At 55.8% G+C, this 14,048-nt stretch overlaps 2 protein-coding genes across 4 annotated transcripts; both read left to right on the plus strand.

The window, feature by feature from the left end:
- The first annotated feature begins 12 nt into the window (after positions 1-12).
- ZMYND10 (zinc finger MYND-type containing 10) lies at positions 13-4,258 on the plus strand. 2 transcript variants are annotated; one of them, XM_038566363.1, is made up of 12 exons: positions 13-247; positions 510-618; positions 1,545-1,661; positions 1,782-1,835; positions 1,956-2,090; positions 2,197-2,285; positions 2,378-2,478; positions 2,806-2,978; positions 3,200-3,325; positions 3,408-3,529; positions 3,650-3,775; positions 3,864-4,258. In XM_038566363.1, exons 1-12 carry the CDS (start codon positions 156-158, stop codon positions 3,937-3,939), a joined length of 1,320 nt encoding a protein of 439 aa, XP_038422291.1. In that variant the 5' UTR covers positions 13-155; the 3' UTR covers positions 3,940-4,258. The 2 variants fall into 2 exon arrangements, with proteins under 2 accessions (XP_038422291.1, XP_038422292.1); XM_038566364.1 differs by having other exon boundaries at positions 58-200.
- Positions 4,259-4,551: 293 nt separating this feature from the next.
- RASSF1 (Ras association domain family member 1) lies at positions 4,552-13,298 on the plus strand. 2 transcript variants are annotated; one of them, XM_038566372.1, is made up of 6 exons: positions 4,552-4,816; positions 6,676-6,782; positions 11,082-11,186; positions 11,367-11,664; positions 11,785-11,900; positions 12,343-13,298. In XM_038566372.1, exons 1-6 carry the CDS (start codon positions 4,567-4,569, stop codon positions 12,487-12,489), a joined length of 1,023 nt encoding a protein of 340 aa, XP_038422300.1. In that variant the 5' UTR covers positions 4,552-4,566; the 3' UTR covers positions 12,490-13,298. The 2 variants fall into 2 exon arrangements, with proteins under 2 accessions (XP_038422300.1, XP_038422301.1); XM_038566373.1 differs by lacking the exons at positions 4,552-4,816; positions 6,676-6,782 and adding an exon at positions 7,164-7,475.
- Positions 13,299-14,048: the final 750 nt, after the last annotated feature.

Raw genomic sequence — 14,048 nt, forward strand, 5'->3', positions numbered from 1 at the left:
CATGACGGCGAGGACCCACGCGCCCCAACCGCTCCGCAACAGCTGCGTCCACAGCCTGGACCCAGCCGGAGACTTTCGGCTCCCCTGCCCCAGCGCCGGCTGCTGTCCGGGGTCAACTGAATCCCGCCTTCTGGCTCCCTGGCCCTGGCCACAACATGGGCGACCTGGAGCTGCTGCTGCCGGGGGAGGCTGACGTGCTGGTGCGGGGGCTGCGCAGCTTCCCGCTGCGCGAGATGGGCTCCGGAGGGTGAGGCAGCTGGATCCAAGGGTCGGGCGGTGTCACAGAGTCAGAGTCCTTGAATGGAGGAGTATGGGCCTGACACGGGGGAGAGGGTACCCAGTGTGGAGGAATCCCCAAGTGAGGAGACAAAGATCTCTGAGCCCCCTCTGGCCCCTCAGGATCAGGTTAGGCTGATTAGGTTCAGTAATACCCAAATTCAATAGTACCCAAACCCAGGTTAGGCTTCAGTAGCACCCCAAAACACATCCACCCCCTCTCTCTGGGGCAGGTGGAACCAGCAGCATGAGAACCTGGAGAAGCTGAACATGCAGGCTATCCTTGATGCTACAGCCAGCCAGGGTGAGCCCATCCAGGAGCTGCTGGTCACCCATGGGAAGGTATGCTGGGGTCACGGGCAGGGTTCCTGCCCTTCCTACCACCTCTCACCCCACCACTCTACCTCTCAGGAGCACCTCGGATGCCTTCACTTCCCTCTAGATGGTACTCTTGTCTTCCCCAAGAGAAAAGAGAGGAGTGTGTTACAGATTTGATTTTGCATCCCTTTTGGACAGGACACTGGCACACTAGGCCAAGTGTGAGACGTTGGTTGATTTGAGAGATAGTCGTAGATCATACAGCAGCCCAGGCTGTAGGGGGAGAGCCTACGTTCTAAAGACATCCTTGAATAGACTGTCAGGCCAGAGGGGGCCCTCACTGAAGTGGAGGTGGAACTTTGGCATGGAAGAAGGCAGCCTTCATAACTTGAGAGAAGAATTAGAAACCAGGGATGAGCCTACCTGGAAAATGAGCCAGGAGGTGACTCAAATAAATGACCTGAGATATCACTTGACAAAAGGGTTCCTCTGCAAAGAAAAGGTGGAGCCCCCTACTGGAGGGTGGGAGAGGACTAGGAAATTGTGCAGGGCCCTGAGTAAGGGTGAGGTCAAGGCACATGAGAACCTTGGAAGGCAGGAGGACAGGGACAAGGAGGGCATGAACAGGAGAGCCAGCCTGAGAGGAACACCTGGATGAGGACAGAGGGGACAAGGGTGTAGTTGGGGTGGGGAGGTGTAGGGGGCCAAGGCAGCCCAGGGACAAAGCAAGAGCCAGTTATAGGAAGCATGGGGAATGTCCCCACAAAGTTATTGAGAGCAGCTAGAAATGAAGGTCTAAGGTGCAGGAGAGAGCTTGGGAAGGTACCTATGGAGAGAATCTAGGAGCCTAGGGGAGTTTGAGGAGTCAGGCAGGACCAAGCCAGGGATGGGAGGGTGGCAAGGCCAAGGTAGGCCTACTTCATCTCTGTCCTTTCCTCTCCCCCTCAAAGATCCCAACACTGGTGGAGGAGCTGATTGCAGTGGAGATGTGGAAGCAGAAGGTGTTCCCTGTGCTGTGCAAGCTGGAGGACTTCAAGCCCCAGAACACTTTTCCCATATACATGGTGGTAAGCTGGGCCCCTGGTCACACCCTGCTCATGCCTTTAGAGGGCTCTGGATTTGACAAGAGAGCTGGTAATCTGATTCTTCCTTCAGTGGCTCCACGCTCTGTTCTCTTTATCTGACAGGTACACCACGAGGCCTCTATCATCAACCTTCTGGAGACAGTGTTCTTCCATAAAGTGAGGCATCAGCCCTGTCCACAAGCTGTTGCCACAGGCTAAGGCCTGACTGGGAAGAGGGGTTGTGTCTGTGTGGGGAGAGCATCAGAGACAGAATGTTCCCCTCTGCCTGTCCCTCAGGAGGTGTGTGAGTCAGCAGAGGACGCTGTCTTGGACCTGGTAGACTACTGCCACCGAAAACTGACTATGTTGGTGGCCCGAAGTGGCCGTGGCAGCCCTCCCGAGGAGGAGTCTCAGGAGAGCACCCCCATTCAGGTAGGCTGAGGGTCCCTGGAGGTGCCAGTGGGTATAACACGCTCTCTCAAGGCCTGAGCAGGCAGGGGGTGGCCCAGCTAGAGCACCATGTGCCCCTGCCACCCAGGAGCTGCAGAAGCAAGCAGAGCTGATGGAGTTTGAGATCGCATTGAAGGCCCTCTCAGTGCTGCGCTACATCACAGACTGTGTGGACAGGTGGGCAGTCCTGCAAGGCCCAAGACCTGCAGTGGAGGACTGGGATCCTGGGCCTGTAGCCGCCGCTCACTTCTCTCCACCACCACCCCTAGCCTTTCCTTGAGCACCTTGAACTGCATGCTCAGTACCCACAACTTGCCCTGCCTCCTGGTGGAACTGCTGGAACACAGTCCCTGGAGCCGACAGGAAGGTGGTAAGGTCTTCCCCACCCCCTTGCCTAAGCCCCAGCTCATGGCTTCCCAGACATACCCCAGGATTGATGGGGACAGGCAGCTTGCTCACAAACTGCCCGCTAGCTCATAGAGGAGCCCAGAATGCCTCACACAAACTAGCTTAGACCTGGGCTTTGCAGCAGGTAAGGCCTGTGTGTCCACTGCTAAAGACTCACCCCGCTCTGGAGCAAGCAGACACCAGCCTTGGTGAGTCGTGCACCCGGGCAGCACTCAGGACCCCAGCCCATTCAGTTGGCTGACTCAGAGTGTGTAACACCTGCTCCTAGTGTTCTGGCTCCTCTCTCCAGGCAAGATGCAGCAATTTGAGGGTGGCCGTTGGCAGACAGTGGCCCCCACAGAGCACCCAAAATTGAGCAAGTTGGATGGGCAGGTGTGGATCGCCCTATACAACCTGCTGCTAAGCCCCGAAGCCCGGACCCGCTACTGCGTCACCAGCTTTGCCAAGGGACAGCTACTCAAGGTGGGGGAGCTCCTCCTGCACCAGTGCCACCCCATCCCACCCTGCCCTGCCCCACCCCTGCTGCTTATCACTGCCCACCTGCCTCAGCCCCAGTCCTCTTTCCAGACCCTGAAGCTCAGGTGTCGCAGCAGCTAGTGGGACGTGGTCCCCACAGGCACCCCAGCCCAGGCCCTCCCTGGTCAGCACCACTTCACACTGGCCTTCCCTGGACTCCCTTGCAGCTTCGGGCCTTCCTCACAGACACACTGCTCGACCAGCTGCCCAACCTGGCAGACCTGCAGGGTTTCCTGGCCCACCTGGCCCTGACGGAAACCCAGCCCCCAAAGAAGGACTTGGTGTTGGAACAGGTAGGTACCAGGAAGTCAGCTGCTCAGGACTACTGCCCACCTTGCCAGCTCCTCCCTGACACTTTCCACTTTTCTCTCTCAGATCCCAGAAATCTGGGAGCGGCTAGAAAGAGAGAACAGAGGCAAGTGGCAGGCTATTGCCAAGCACCAGCTGAGGCACATATTCAGCCCTTCAGAGCAGGACCTGCGACTACAGGCACGAAGGTGAGGCCCACTGAGTGGGCAGAAGGGATAGGAGGGATGCAGAAGGCATGGACACAGGCAGAGGTGCTCTTGTGCCCCCACTGGCCAGGCACAGCCAGCCTTTCCTGACCTCTTTCTTAGATGGGCTGAGACCTACAGCCTGGACGTCCTAGAGGCAGTAACCCCAGAGCGGCCCCGCTGTGCCTACTGCAGTGCAGATGCCTCCAAACGGTGCTCACGGTGCCAGAATGAATGGTATTGCTGCAGGTGAGGGTATCCTAGGAACTTGGACCCCTAAGCCCCACTTCTATACCCCGCACAAGCACTGCATGCTTACCAGCCCACCTGCCTGCAGGGAGTGCCAAGTCAAGCATTGGAAGAAGCATGGAAAGGCTTGTGTCCTGGCAGCCCAAGGTAACAGAGCCAAGTGAAAGCTGCAGCTGCTGAGGGCCAAGCACCCATGCCCTACAACCCACCCCCAGTGTGCCCTTGAACCTCTCGAAACCTCAGCCAGGGCTCCAGCCTCCCAGGTGGTGAGCAGAGCGAGCGCCGCGAGGTAGTGAGCACAGCGAGCCCAGCAAGCTGCTGACCCATCTTCCCCAGTAAAGGCTGCTCGCTTCCTGCCCTACCCTGCGGGTAGGCTGAGGGTGCTGCCTCAGCAGCTGGAGCGGGAGGCCTGGGCGAGGCAAGACAAGGGCCGGATGTGGGGACCCTGTGCCTCTAGCACAGTAAAGCTAGTCTCTAGAAACAGCCTGTCTCCGAGTGGCCCTTCTTGGTGGTCGTCGTCTTGGGACGGGGGGCGGGGGTGGGGTGCACCCGGATGCAGGAAGAAAAGGAAAGGGAGCGCCGGGACTCTGCGAGATCGCCCCCCGCCCCTACTCCGCCTGCGGGCCGACACAGCCCGGGCACCCGGGTTTGCACTGCGCCGCTCGCCCTGGTTCTCTCGCCGCCCAGCCTAGATCCCGGGGGCGGCGCCGCCTCGCGGCCCGCCCCGCGGCCCCGCCCGCCCCGCGCTCGCTCGCGCCCAAAGCCGGCGGGAGTCCGGGCCCGACCCGGCCATGTCCACCGAACCCGAGCTCATTGAACTGAGGGAACTGGAGCCCGCGCGGCGCGGAGGTCCGGGCCGCAGCCGGCTGGAGCGAGCGAACGCGCTGCGCATCGCACCGGGGACCGCGCGCAATCCGGCACGGCAGCTGGTCGCGGGCCGCGGCCACCACTTCCAACCTGCGGGGCCCGCCACGCACACGTGGTGCGACCTCTGCGGCGACTTCATCTGGGGCGTCGTGCGCAAGGGCCTGCAGTGCGCGCGTGAGTAGCAGCCCCGCGCGCTGGGAGAGCGAAATGCGCGGCCAAGGGGCAGTGCCGTCGCTGCGTGTCAAGTCGCAAAGGAGGGGGTCGGTCGGCAGGGTCGGTTCCTAACTGGCAGTGGGCCAGGTCCACTGCCTTTGCTCCATCGTGTAAGAAAGTGCAGGCAGACAGATGGTTTATAGCCTTGTTCTATACCACCTGCATTGGGCGCACATTTATGCAGAGGCGGATGCCTGTGAATAACTATGAACAAGGTGCTGATTTCAAGCTTTTTATCTTTTAAGTGCCTTGGCTCTTCTTGAGAAGTCTGTATTTCGACCAATCTCTAAGTCCATGTTCCCAAGCCTGCTCTTTCCCAAAGATTCACTCACTGCCCCACCCCCCCAGAATCTCTGGGAGGAGGGGGAATTTACCCACCTATGGAGGCAAGCAGGGAAAAAGTACCTTGGGTGGGTCTTCTACAAGCAAGAATTTAATTGAGCAAATACCTATTGCAGGCCCAGCCAACCAGGTGCTAAAACACAAAACATCACACACCAGCAGTCTTTCTGCCAGCAAGCAGAGGCTGCTGTCCCCCTGGCTATACACCAGCTAGAATTGGTTGGGATTTTACAGCCCTCCAAACCCCTATGCCTGGACTTCAGACCTGTTGAATCCATCACTAGGAATGTATCAGCAATTTACAAAAAAAAAAAAAAAAAAAATCATTTCAGTAGGCAGCCTGGAATTGAGAGCAATTGAGAATCACTCCTCTGGCCCATTTAGGGATTTAGAGAAGGTATCCTAGGCCTATGTAGGTGTAGAGACCCTCTCATCCAGTACAAGAGTCTGTCCTGAACACCAGAGCTGTGACAGAAAACCAAGCATGAGCAAGGGCTGAGACATTGCAGTGATCCCATGGAGAAATAAAGTGACATAGGGATGAAATACAGGACAATGTGTCAGAAGCAAAGAGAAGAGAGGGATCAAGGGTGATTTGGGATTTTTGCCTCAAACAGGGACAGTAGTGATTTTTGCTAAGATGAGAAGCTCTGGGGAGAGGAGAGGGGAGGTGAAAGAAAAGTTGGTTTTGGTCACATTGGGTTGACACAGGCTTTGATCTGAGGAGGGAGGTTAGGGATGGAAGACTTGGATCTGGGGTTGTACACAGAGCAGGGCAATGGCAGTGATCAGGATTGAGTCTCAAACACTCTTGCCCATTAGATCTGGGAGTTGAGGCAGAACCAAAGAAGCTGAGCAGGAGCTGCAGGGCATGGGAGGAAAACCGGGGCAATGGGGGGCCCTGGAAGCCAAGGGGAGCAAGCATCAAACGATGCTGGGGGGCATGGTGAGGATGCAGAAGGGATCTGGCATTGGAACGTGCACAGGTTGCTAAGGACCCTAACCATTATCCTGGAGGGAGGATCAAGCCTGACTGGAATGGGTAAAGGAGAGAGTGAAGATGAGGAATTACACTGTGTATGCAGATAAATGATATGTTTTGGTGTGAGGGATGTAGACAGATGACAGCTAAAGGGGTTAAAGGGTTAAAGATTTGGGGGGTTTGCCCTTCAAGTAAATGCTGGGGGCGGGGGGGGGGGGGCGCTTGACAGTGCGGAAGGGGGATCTCCGTGCTAGAGATCCAGCTATTCAACCGGCCTGGATCCCTAACCGCCTGAGGCCTTCCCGCCAGTTTCCAGACGTCGGGAGACCAACACTAGAATCTGCATAGCAGCGGCAGGGTACCCGGGCCGTAAGACAAGGCGGGTCATGCAAAGCCTGGCGGGCAACCGCCTTCGTCCCGGGGTTTCTCTGCCGTCCCCGGGATGCTTCTCTGAACTGGAGCCGGGGCTCCGCCTCACGGCCAGGCCTCTCTGCAGATTGCAAGTTCACATGCCACTACCGTTGCCGCGCGCTTGTCTGCCTGGACTGCTGCGGGCCCCGGGACCTGGGCTGGGAACCTGCGCTGGAGCGGGACACGAACGTGGTGAGCGCGGGGCAAGGGGTGGCGTACGGAAAAGGTGCGCAGACCAGCCGGCCACACGGCAGGAGTTGCTTAGGGCCGCCCGGTTACGCGCAATGCGCGTTCGAACAGCGGGTTTTCCCGCGGCCGAGAGCGGCTGGAAGGGGTACCAGGGATGCTGACTCCGCGCGGATTGCCCGGAATAGCCGAGGCTCCACGCCCGCGCAATTTCCGCACCTTCCCGCATCCGCATCCGGTCGTGCAGCCACGCTGGTGTACATGCGCAGACGCGCCGACTTGTTCCCCAAAAGAGGTGTGGTCTGCGAGGCGGAGCCGAGCTGGGCTGCCTGGGCTATGAGGTCACTCCTGGAGGCGGGGCGTGTGTGAACCCGCCCCTCGAAGTCCCCCCCCCAATGAGAAGGGAGCCAGATCGTGGCTGTCTACGTCTCGGCGTTAACGGTTGCGGCGCGAACCCTGATCCCAGCGCACGCGCACACGCGTCTCGGGCGGTGGTTGGAGGCCACGGGCGCACGGGGCTCGAGGAGCTGGCGGGCGGGCGCGGCGATGGGCGAGGTGGACGCGGGGACGCCTTCTTTCGAGATGACCTGGAGCAGCACGACGAGCAGTGGCTACTGCAGCCAGGAGGATTCGGACTCGGAGCTGGAGCAGTACTTCACCGCGCGTACCTCACTGGCGCGCAGGCCGCGTCGGGACCAGGTGGGGGCCGGGGTTTTGGGCGGCGGGCCGGTGATGATCGCCAGGCCCCTGCGCCTTTCCGCTGAGTTGCCGGCTCGAGTCGGTGCGCAGTCCCTCTCTCCCATCAGTGGGGATTCCATACCGGCCCGGGGCCCGCCCGCGGAACCGTGTGCCGGGCTCTCGCGCCTCGGTGCCGGGCGCCGAGGCCTTGTCGTCTCTGTCACAGACCGGTTGAACCAGGGGAAGCAGCTACGTGGCTTGGGGTAGACCCGGGACGGGCATGATCCACCTATGACTAAAGCCGACTGCGCAGTCTGGACGAGCACCTCGGTTTCTGCGTTCGGACGCTCCCACTGCCTCTGGGGGACGGGGGTGGAGGTGGGGGTGGTGGGAGGAAGTGGAAGGGGAGGTGTCCTCGCCGGGAACTGGGAAATGTGTTTAGCAGGAAGGTTCGGGCCCCTGCGTTTGTACTCCTGGTCGGAGCCAACTGAGTCCCCACCTCTTACCCAGCTTGGCCTGCCACCAGCTGCTGGAAAGTGGAGGATTCTGGAGTGGACCTGCCTGGAGTGCTCGCTTCGGGAGCACATATACTAAAATTGGTGTGGACCTGTAGGAAGAGTATTTGGGAATGGATGGGCAGGAAGCCTAGTTCTGGACTGTTAGCAAACAGGAGCATCTTATCCACAGGAAGTGAGGCAGGCTAGATAGTACAAAGCCCAGAGGAGGGGTCAAGAAAGAGGGGCCACTAACCCAAGACTGTAAGATGTGGTGCTAGAGCAGCTGTTCCTCTCGGAATCTCCTAGGTGTCCCCATTACCAGACACCTCTGTGCTGTGTGTCATGAGTGTGAAGGCCAAGCTCAGGTAACTGTTCTAGAGCTGGTACACCTCAGGGGAGCACCCTGGACAGAGCATCAGGGAAGAGAGACGGGGACCCTGAAGCTCAGGATATCTTGCAGCAATAGGGCAGAGTTCCTCACATGAACCTCGAAAAGGGACTTGTGAGTAATTCTTCAGATGAAAATTTTATACTCTTAGATTAAATTTTACTCAAAAGTTCAGCCCAGATCTTAAAATATAAGGTTTGAATGTGGATCCCTGGGACTGTCACTCAGGCTTGAGCCATTTTCCATTGTGGAACGGTGAGAAAACCACAAGACATGAACCAATTGAAAAGGAGTCTGGGAGGGGATCCCTGAGTGGCTCAGGGGTTTAGCGCCTGCCTTTGGCCCAGGGCGCGATCCTGGAGTCACGGGATCGAGTTCCACATCGGGCTCCCTGCGTGGCTTCTGCTTCTCCCTCTGCCTGTGTTTCCGCCTGTCTCTTTCTCTCTGTCTCTCTCCTCTCTCTCATCAAAAAATAAAATCTTAAAAAAAAAAAAAAGAAAGAAAGAAAGGAGTCTGGGGAGTCCCCAATTGTATGTAAAGTAAAAACCATCAGTCACTATGGACAGTGGTAGAGTGGACAGTGGGTCAGTGTAGTGCAGGAGAAGGGAAATTCCATGGTCCTGCTGTGCACACCTCTGCGATGGCTGTTGGAATCCTCCAACAGGAAGCTTTGGAAGTGGAAAAAGAAACTTTTTTCTTTTAGAATCCTGGCAGGACAATGCAGTGCCTCCTGTCCAAGTCCCTTGTTATATGAGTAAAGATGCTAAGGAAGGAGGAAAAAAAGTACTAAGGGAGGTTTGCCTGGAGAGGGTAAGAGACTAGAACATAGGTCGCTGCACCTCAGTCAGGGCTCCTTGATAACTGAGGAAGGGATGAGTAAGAAGCAAGTGTTCTCATCCTCAGGCTGGAGCTCAGAGCCATCCCAAGGAGGGGAAATAGGTTGGTGCCATCTCTCTGCCCACTGTTCTGTAAACAGAATTCTCTTCCTTCTGGTCCTGGTACTAGAGTTTACTCCGCTCTCCTCCTGCCCCATAGCACTCTCCCATCCTGGTACTTCTTCCTGTCCCAAGCCCTCTCCTTGGGCCTGAACAAATACATCCACCCTTTATTCCCAGGATCCAGCCTTCATTTTACCAGCCAATCTTCCAATCTCCCATTTCCGAGGGCCCACACTATTTGTTCATTACTAGTCTTAGAGGGTTTGTCCCTCCCCCCAGTAAGATTTCTACTGGAGTTTTCACTTCTTAGTGCTCTCCTCCATCCAGAGGATTTTTTTTTTTAAAACCTGGGGGAGCAAACAGGCTTCAGTCCCCACCTCTCCCCTAATACTTTTTCCCTGTGAGGCCCCCACTTCAGTCCTCAGTGCCACATACTTACTGGCAGGTTCTAGGTAAAGAGCATACTGCTAAAAAGCTGTTCCAGGTGTACAGTCTCATCTATCCTCCCTATTCATCCCCATCAGATGGTTTAAGCTTAGGGGCTCCAAGGCAGCAGTCAGGGAGAAGCCTGCCTCTCCTAGGCTCAGAGCTGGACACGAGGTTATTCTGCAGGAGACCAGCTGGTAAGAACTCCCCTGGGACAAAGCATTGGTCAGCAGTGATCTCAGCTGTGTCTGTGACACTCCCATTTCAACCAGGGCTGACGTCAACAGGAAGTAAGGCTGATGCAACGGAACCAGGGAGTTTGGTAGAAAAAAAAAAAAAGTTAATTCAGAGCTCTGGCTGCCCTGGTCCCTACTCTACCCTTCCAACAAGAATCCAGCCCCTGGAGGATTAGGGGCTGTGCTGAGTGGTAGAGCTAAAACTCTTTGGGCTGAACCTCCAGATAGGAGGGAGGAGGTACAGAAGCCTACCTGCTTGGCACTCGTGGGACAGGCTCTACTAGGAGGCAGATTGGAGCCTGGCCTGAAGCAACCTTTTGTGCAGCTTGTGTCAAGATCAAATGACATGTCACAGTGGTTTCCTCCCAATGTGTGAAACATAACAAAGCTGGCCCCAAGTCCCCCATGAGAGGGTGTTAACATTGTACAGGTTGCCCTCACCCTCATACCCACAGCTAGCTGAGCTCCTGGTGTACACCAGTCCCCATACCTTTCACCCTGTGGTCATGGCCCTTTGCCAGGGCAGAGTAGCCAAGTAGTCTCCCTTCTCTGGGACACCTCTGACCCCACCTAACTAGGATGCTGAAGTCAGGCTGTGCACTTGAAAGGTGGTTTTACTGTCAATAAGAATCCCACATCTTGGGATGCCTGGCTCAGCAGTTTAGTGCCTGCCTTCAGCCCAGGGCATGATCCTGGAGTCCTGGGATTGAGTCCCAGATCGGGCTCCCTGCTTGGAGCCTGCTTCTCCCTCTGCCTGTGTCTCTGCCAATCTCTCTCTCTCTCATGAATAAATAAATAAAATCTTATTTTAAAAAAAAAAGAATCCCACATCTTTTTTTGTATATTCAGTTGTCTTGGTTTTAAGGTATCCTTAGGGCCTCACCCAGTGCTGAGGAGACCTCATGTGGGCAGCATTAAGAAGCCAAATGACTCTGCCTTTGCTGTGCCCATCCATAGCATGCAAAACCAGGAGCAGTAATGGATTCTTCTCATCAGGACTCAAGCTTTGTAGTCAGTTTCCAAAGGCTCCCCCAGACGCAGTTTTTCAAAGTGGCCCACAGACTCACCTCCCTGTCTGTAACACACATTGCAGTGAGATAGGTTCTTTTAGGGCCCTATGTCCATCCTGTCCCATCTTTCAGGATGAGCCTGCGGAGTGGGAGATACCTGACCTTTCTCAGGCTGAGGTTGAGCAGAAGATAAAGGAATACAATAGCCAGATCAACAGCAACCTCTTCATGAGCCTGGTGAGTCGACAGCCTGGGGAAGGGGTATGAGGAGAGGCTACAGCTCTCCTGTATAAGGTATTCTTGGGTGGGCCTAAGCAGTGATTTATTCACATCCAGCCTAGTCCCAAGTGGACTAGCGGTGTCCAAGTCTGTTCCATCTCACTAGAACCTAGTCATGGTTCGGTTTCTCTTCTTCAGAACAAGGATGGCTCCTACACAGGCTTCATCAAGGTTCAACTGAAGCTGGTGCGCCCTGTCTCAGTGCCCTCCAGCAAAAAGCCACCGTCCTTGCAGGATGTGAGGCGGGGCCCAGGGCGAGGCACAGCTGTGAAGCGTCGCACCTCCTTCTACCTGCCCAAGGATGCTGTCAAGCACCTGCATGTGTTGTCACGCACGCGGGCACGTGAGGTCATTGAGGCCCTACTTCGCAAATTCTTGGTGGTGGATGACCCCCGCAAGTTTGCACTCTTTGAGCGGGCTGAGCGCCATGGCCAAGGTGGGCTTCCCATCTACCCCACCATGCATGAGGGTATATATGCATGCACCATGTGTGAGGGGCTAAGTGCACTGGGCCTGACTCTAATCAAACACTCTTGCCTCCCTGCCTGTCCCTCAGTGTACCTCCGGAAGCTGTCGGATGATGAACAGCCCCTGCGTCTGCGGCTCCTTGCAGGGCCCAGCGAGAAGGCCCTAAGCTTTGTCCTCAAGGAGAATGACTCTGGGGAGGTGAATGTAAGTACACAGCCCTCTTTCGGTTTCTTGGTTGTCATTGGGCAGGGCTAGTGGATTGCAGCTGCATTAAAGTTGGAAGGAGGAATAGGACTGGAGAAAAAGCCATGCAAAGCCTCTCCAGGAGTATGTGAGTCTTGTAGCTACAATGAAACTTTCTGGCTCCAAAGTATTGGGTCTGTGGAGACACAGTGTGGGCATAACCTGTCCACAGATTACTGGGGAACATCTGGTTTGGTTGCCTGTCTTTGAGGTGATTGCTCTACGTTGTGGGGCCCATCTTCTAAACAGACTATTGTCAAGAATCCTAGCTCAGGCCATTCAGGCCAGAACCTAACAGAAAGCCTCATCCTAGCTGTGCGACATGACTGCTGCTCTTCTCTGGGGAGGGCCTCCTGGTTTGGCCATGCCTGCTGCAGCCTGTTTCCCCCCTCTCCACCTGCAGTGGGATGCCTTTAGCATGCCTGAACTACACAACTTCCTGCGCATCCTTCAGCGGGAGGAAGAGGAGCACCTCCGCCAGATCCTGCAAAAGTACTCTTATTGCCGTCAGAAGATCCAGGAAGCCCTTCACGCCTGCCCCCTGGGGTGACCTCTCATACCCCTGGATGAAAGGAGGAGAGTAGGCAGCGCCGAGGGCGTGCCGTGTGAGTGTGACAGGGCCCATGTGGCCTGAAGAATGAGTGTGCATGGAGGTCGTCACTTACTGGGGGAATGAGCCCAGAGAACAGCAAGGGAGCTGGCCCCCTGTGTCCACCCATGAGTGTAGCAGAGTATGGCTCTGTACCCTTCTGCCCTTCGTGTAGTGGGTCATGGTGGGCCAGGGTTGCCCCTGGAAGCTGCTCCAAGCTTGCAGCAGGGATAGAGAAGAATTAAGTCTCCTTAATTCATGTCTCAGATACCAGAATCTTGGGAGACCCTACAAACAGAATAGGGTCATGTTTGGAGGGAGGAGGGCCCTCATCTATGGAGAAAGGTCGTATGTTTTGGGTCTTGGATGGGGGCGGTCAGGACAGTCAGAGCCAAGGGCGGGTGTTCAAGATAAGGCAAGCATAGGGGAAGAGTCTAGGTTTCCCTCTACAGTGGCTTCTGACTCCTCATACACACTGGGATCAGGGAATGCTTGCTCATGGTGCAGCAACAGTGCCTCAGTGCCTCCTCCAAGGAGGATGTCCCTAGGCCAGGGTCTGTGTGAGTGTAAGCACTGGTCCAGGTCTGTGCCTTGTTTGCCAATCAAAGCGAGGGTCTTTCCCTCAGTTATTTTTGATGATGTGTGCGAATGTATGTAATGTTTTGTGGCCTCAGCTGCATACCTCCTGTGGGGAAGGGGGTGGGGGTGACAGTCATCATCAGGGCCTGGGGCCTGAGAGATTTGGCTGAATAAAGATTTAAGAATTCTGCTTTTGAACTCTTTATTATGGGCCCTCAACTGAAGTTGCCCCTTATGTCAGTGGCTGCCAAGGGTGATGGACAGGCTCACAGAGCACCTTCTCAAAGTCACCATGTGATCAATTTGTGAAGGATATGGGGTACAAATATGTTCTATCATTTATTACACAGCACCATGGGGTTCAGGTGGTGGTAGGGGCAAGAATATAAGCTAGAGTTTAGGGAACTCACATCCCTCCCAATACACACATACACACACACACACTATATATATATATATACCCCAAGCTGTGGGAGGCGTTTTCACCAAATATTTACTGAGCTACTACTGTGGACCAGATACTGTTCATGGCACCGAAGATGCGACATCTGTTAATTCTTGCCTTCGTGAAGCATGCCTCCTAGTGAGTTTGTAAAGAACACTGAAATTCTTCAGACTGAACGTAGCTATACATTTGACCAATTAATTTTCCTTAGGTTTTGTTTCTCCTCTACATGCGACAGTGTAGATCGCAGAAACTGGGAGTAAAAGGGAGTCCAGAGGGCAGTGCGCCGCCTGGCCTGGGGCAGCCCTAAAGTGCTGGTTGCGGGGAAGCTGGTGGTTGGGCAGGCCCGCTGGACCTGACCTCTGCGGGTCGAGGACGTCGGAGCCGCCACACAAGAAGAAAGCAGGAGGACACAGCGTCCACTTTACTGGGTGGGAGCTGTCCCAGCTGAACAGAGCGTGGCCTGCTGGGACCTGACGTTTCGCGGTGCCTGCTG

Source organism: Canis lupus, chromosome 20 (genome assembly GCF_011100685.1).
Source record: "Canis lupus familiaris isolate Mischka breed German Shepherd chromosome 20, alternate assembly UU_Cfam_GSD_1.0, whole genome shotgun sequence".
NCBI lineage: Eukaryota > Metazoa > Chordata > Mammalia > Carnivora > Canidae > Canis > Canis lupus.

Coding starts and splice junctions, on each gene's coding strand:
- ZMYND10 (XM_038566363.1), top strand. CDS start 156: ATGGGCGACCTGGAGCTGCTGCTGCCGGGGGAGGCTGACGTGCTGGTG. Junction 619..1,544: donor TGCTGGTCACCCATGGGAAG/GTATGCTGGGGT, acceptor TCCCCCTCAAAG/ATCCCAACACTGGTGGAGGA. Junction 3,326..3,407: donor AGGACTTGGTGTTGGAACAG/GTAGGTACCAGG, acceptor TTTCTCTCTCAG/ATCCCAGAAATCTGGGAGCG.
- RASSF1 (XM_038566372.1), top strand. CDS start 4,567: ATGTCCACCGAACCCGAGCTCATTGAACTGAGGGAACTGGAGCCCGCG. Junction 11,187..11,366: donor GCAACCTCTTCATGAGCCTG/GTGAGTCGACAG, acceptor TCTCTTCTTCAG/AACAAGGATGGCTCCTACAC. Junction 11,901..12,342: donor ATGACTCTGGGGAGGTGAAT/GTAAGTACACAG, acceptor CTCCACCTGCAG/TGGGATGCCTTTAGCATGCC.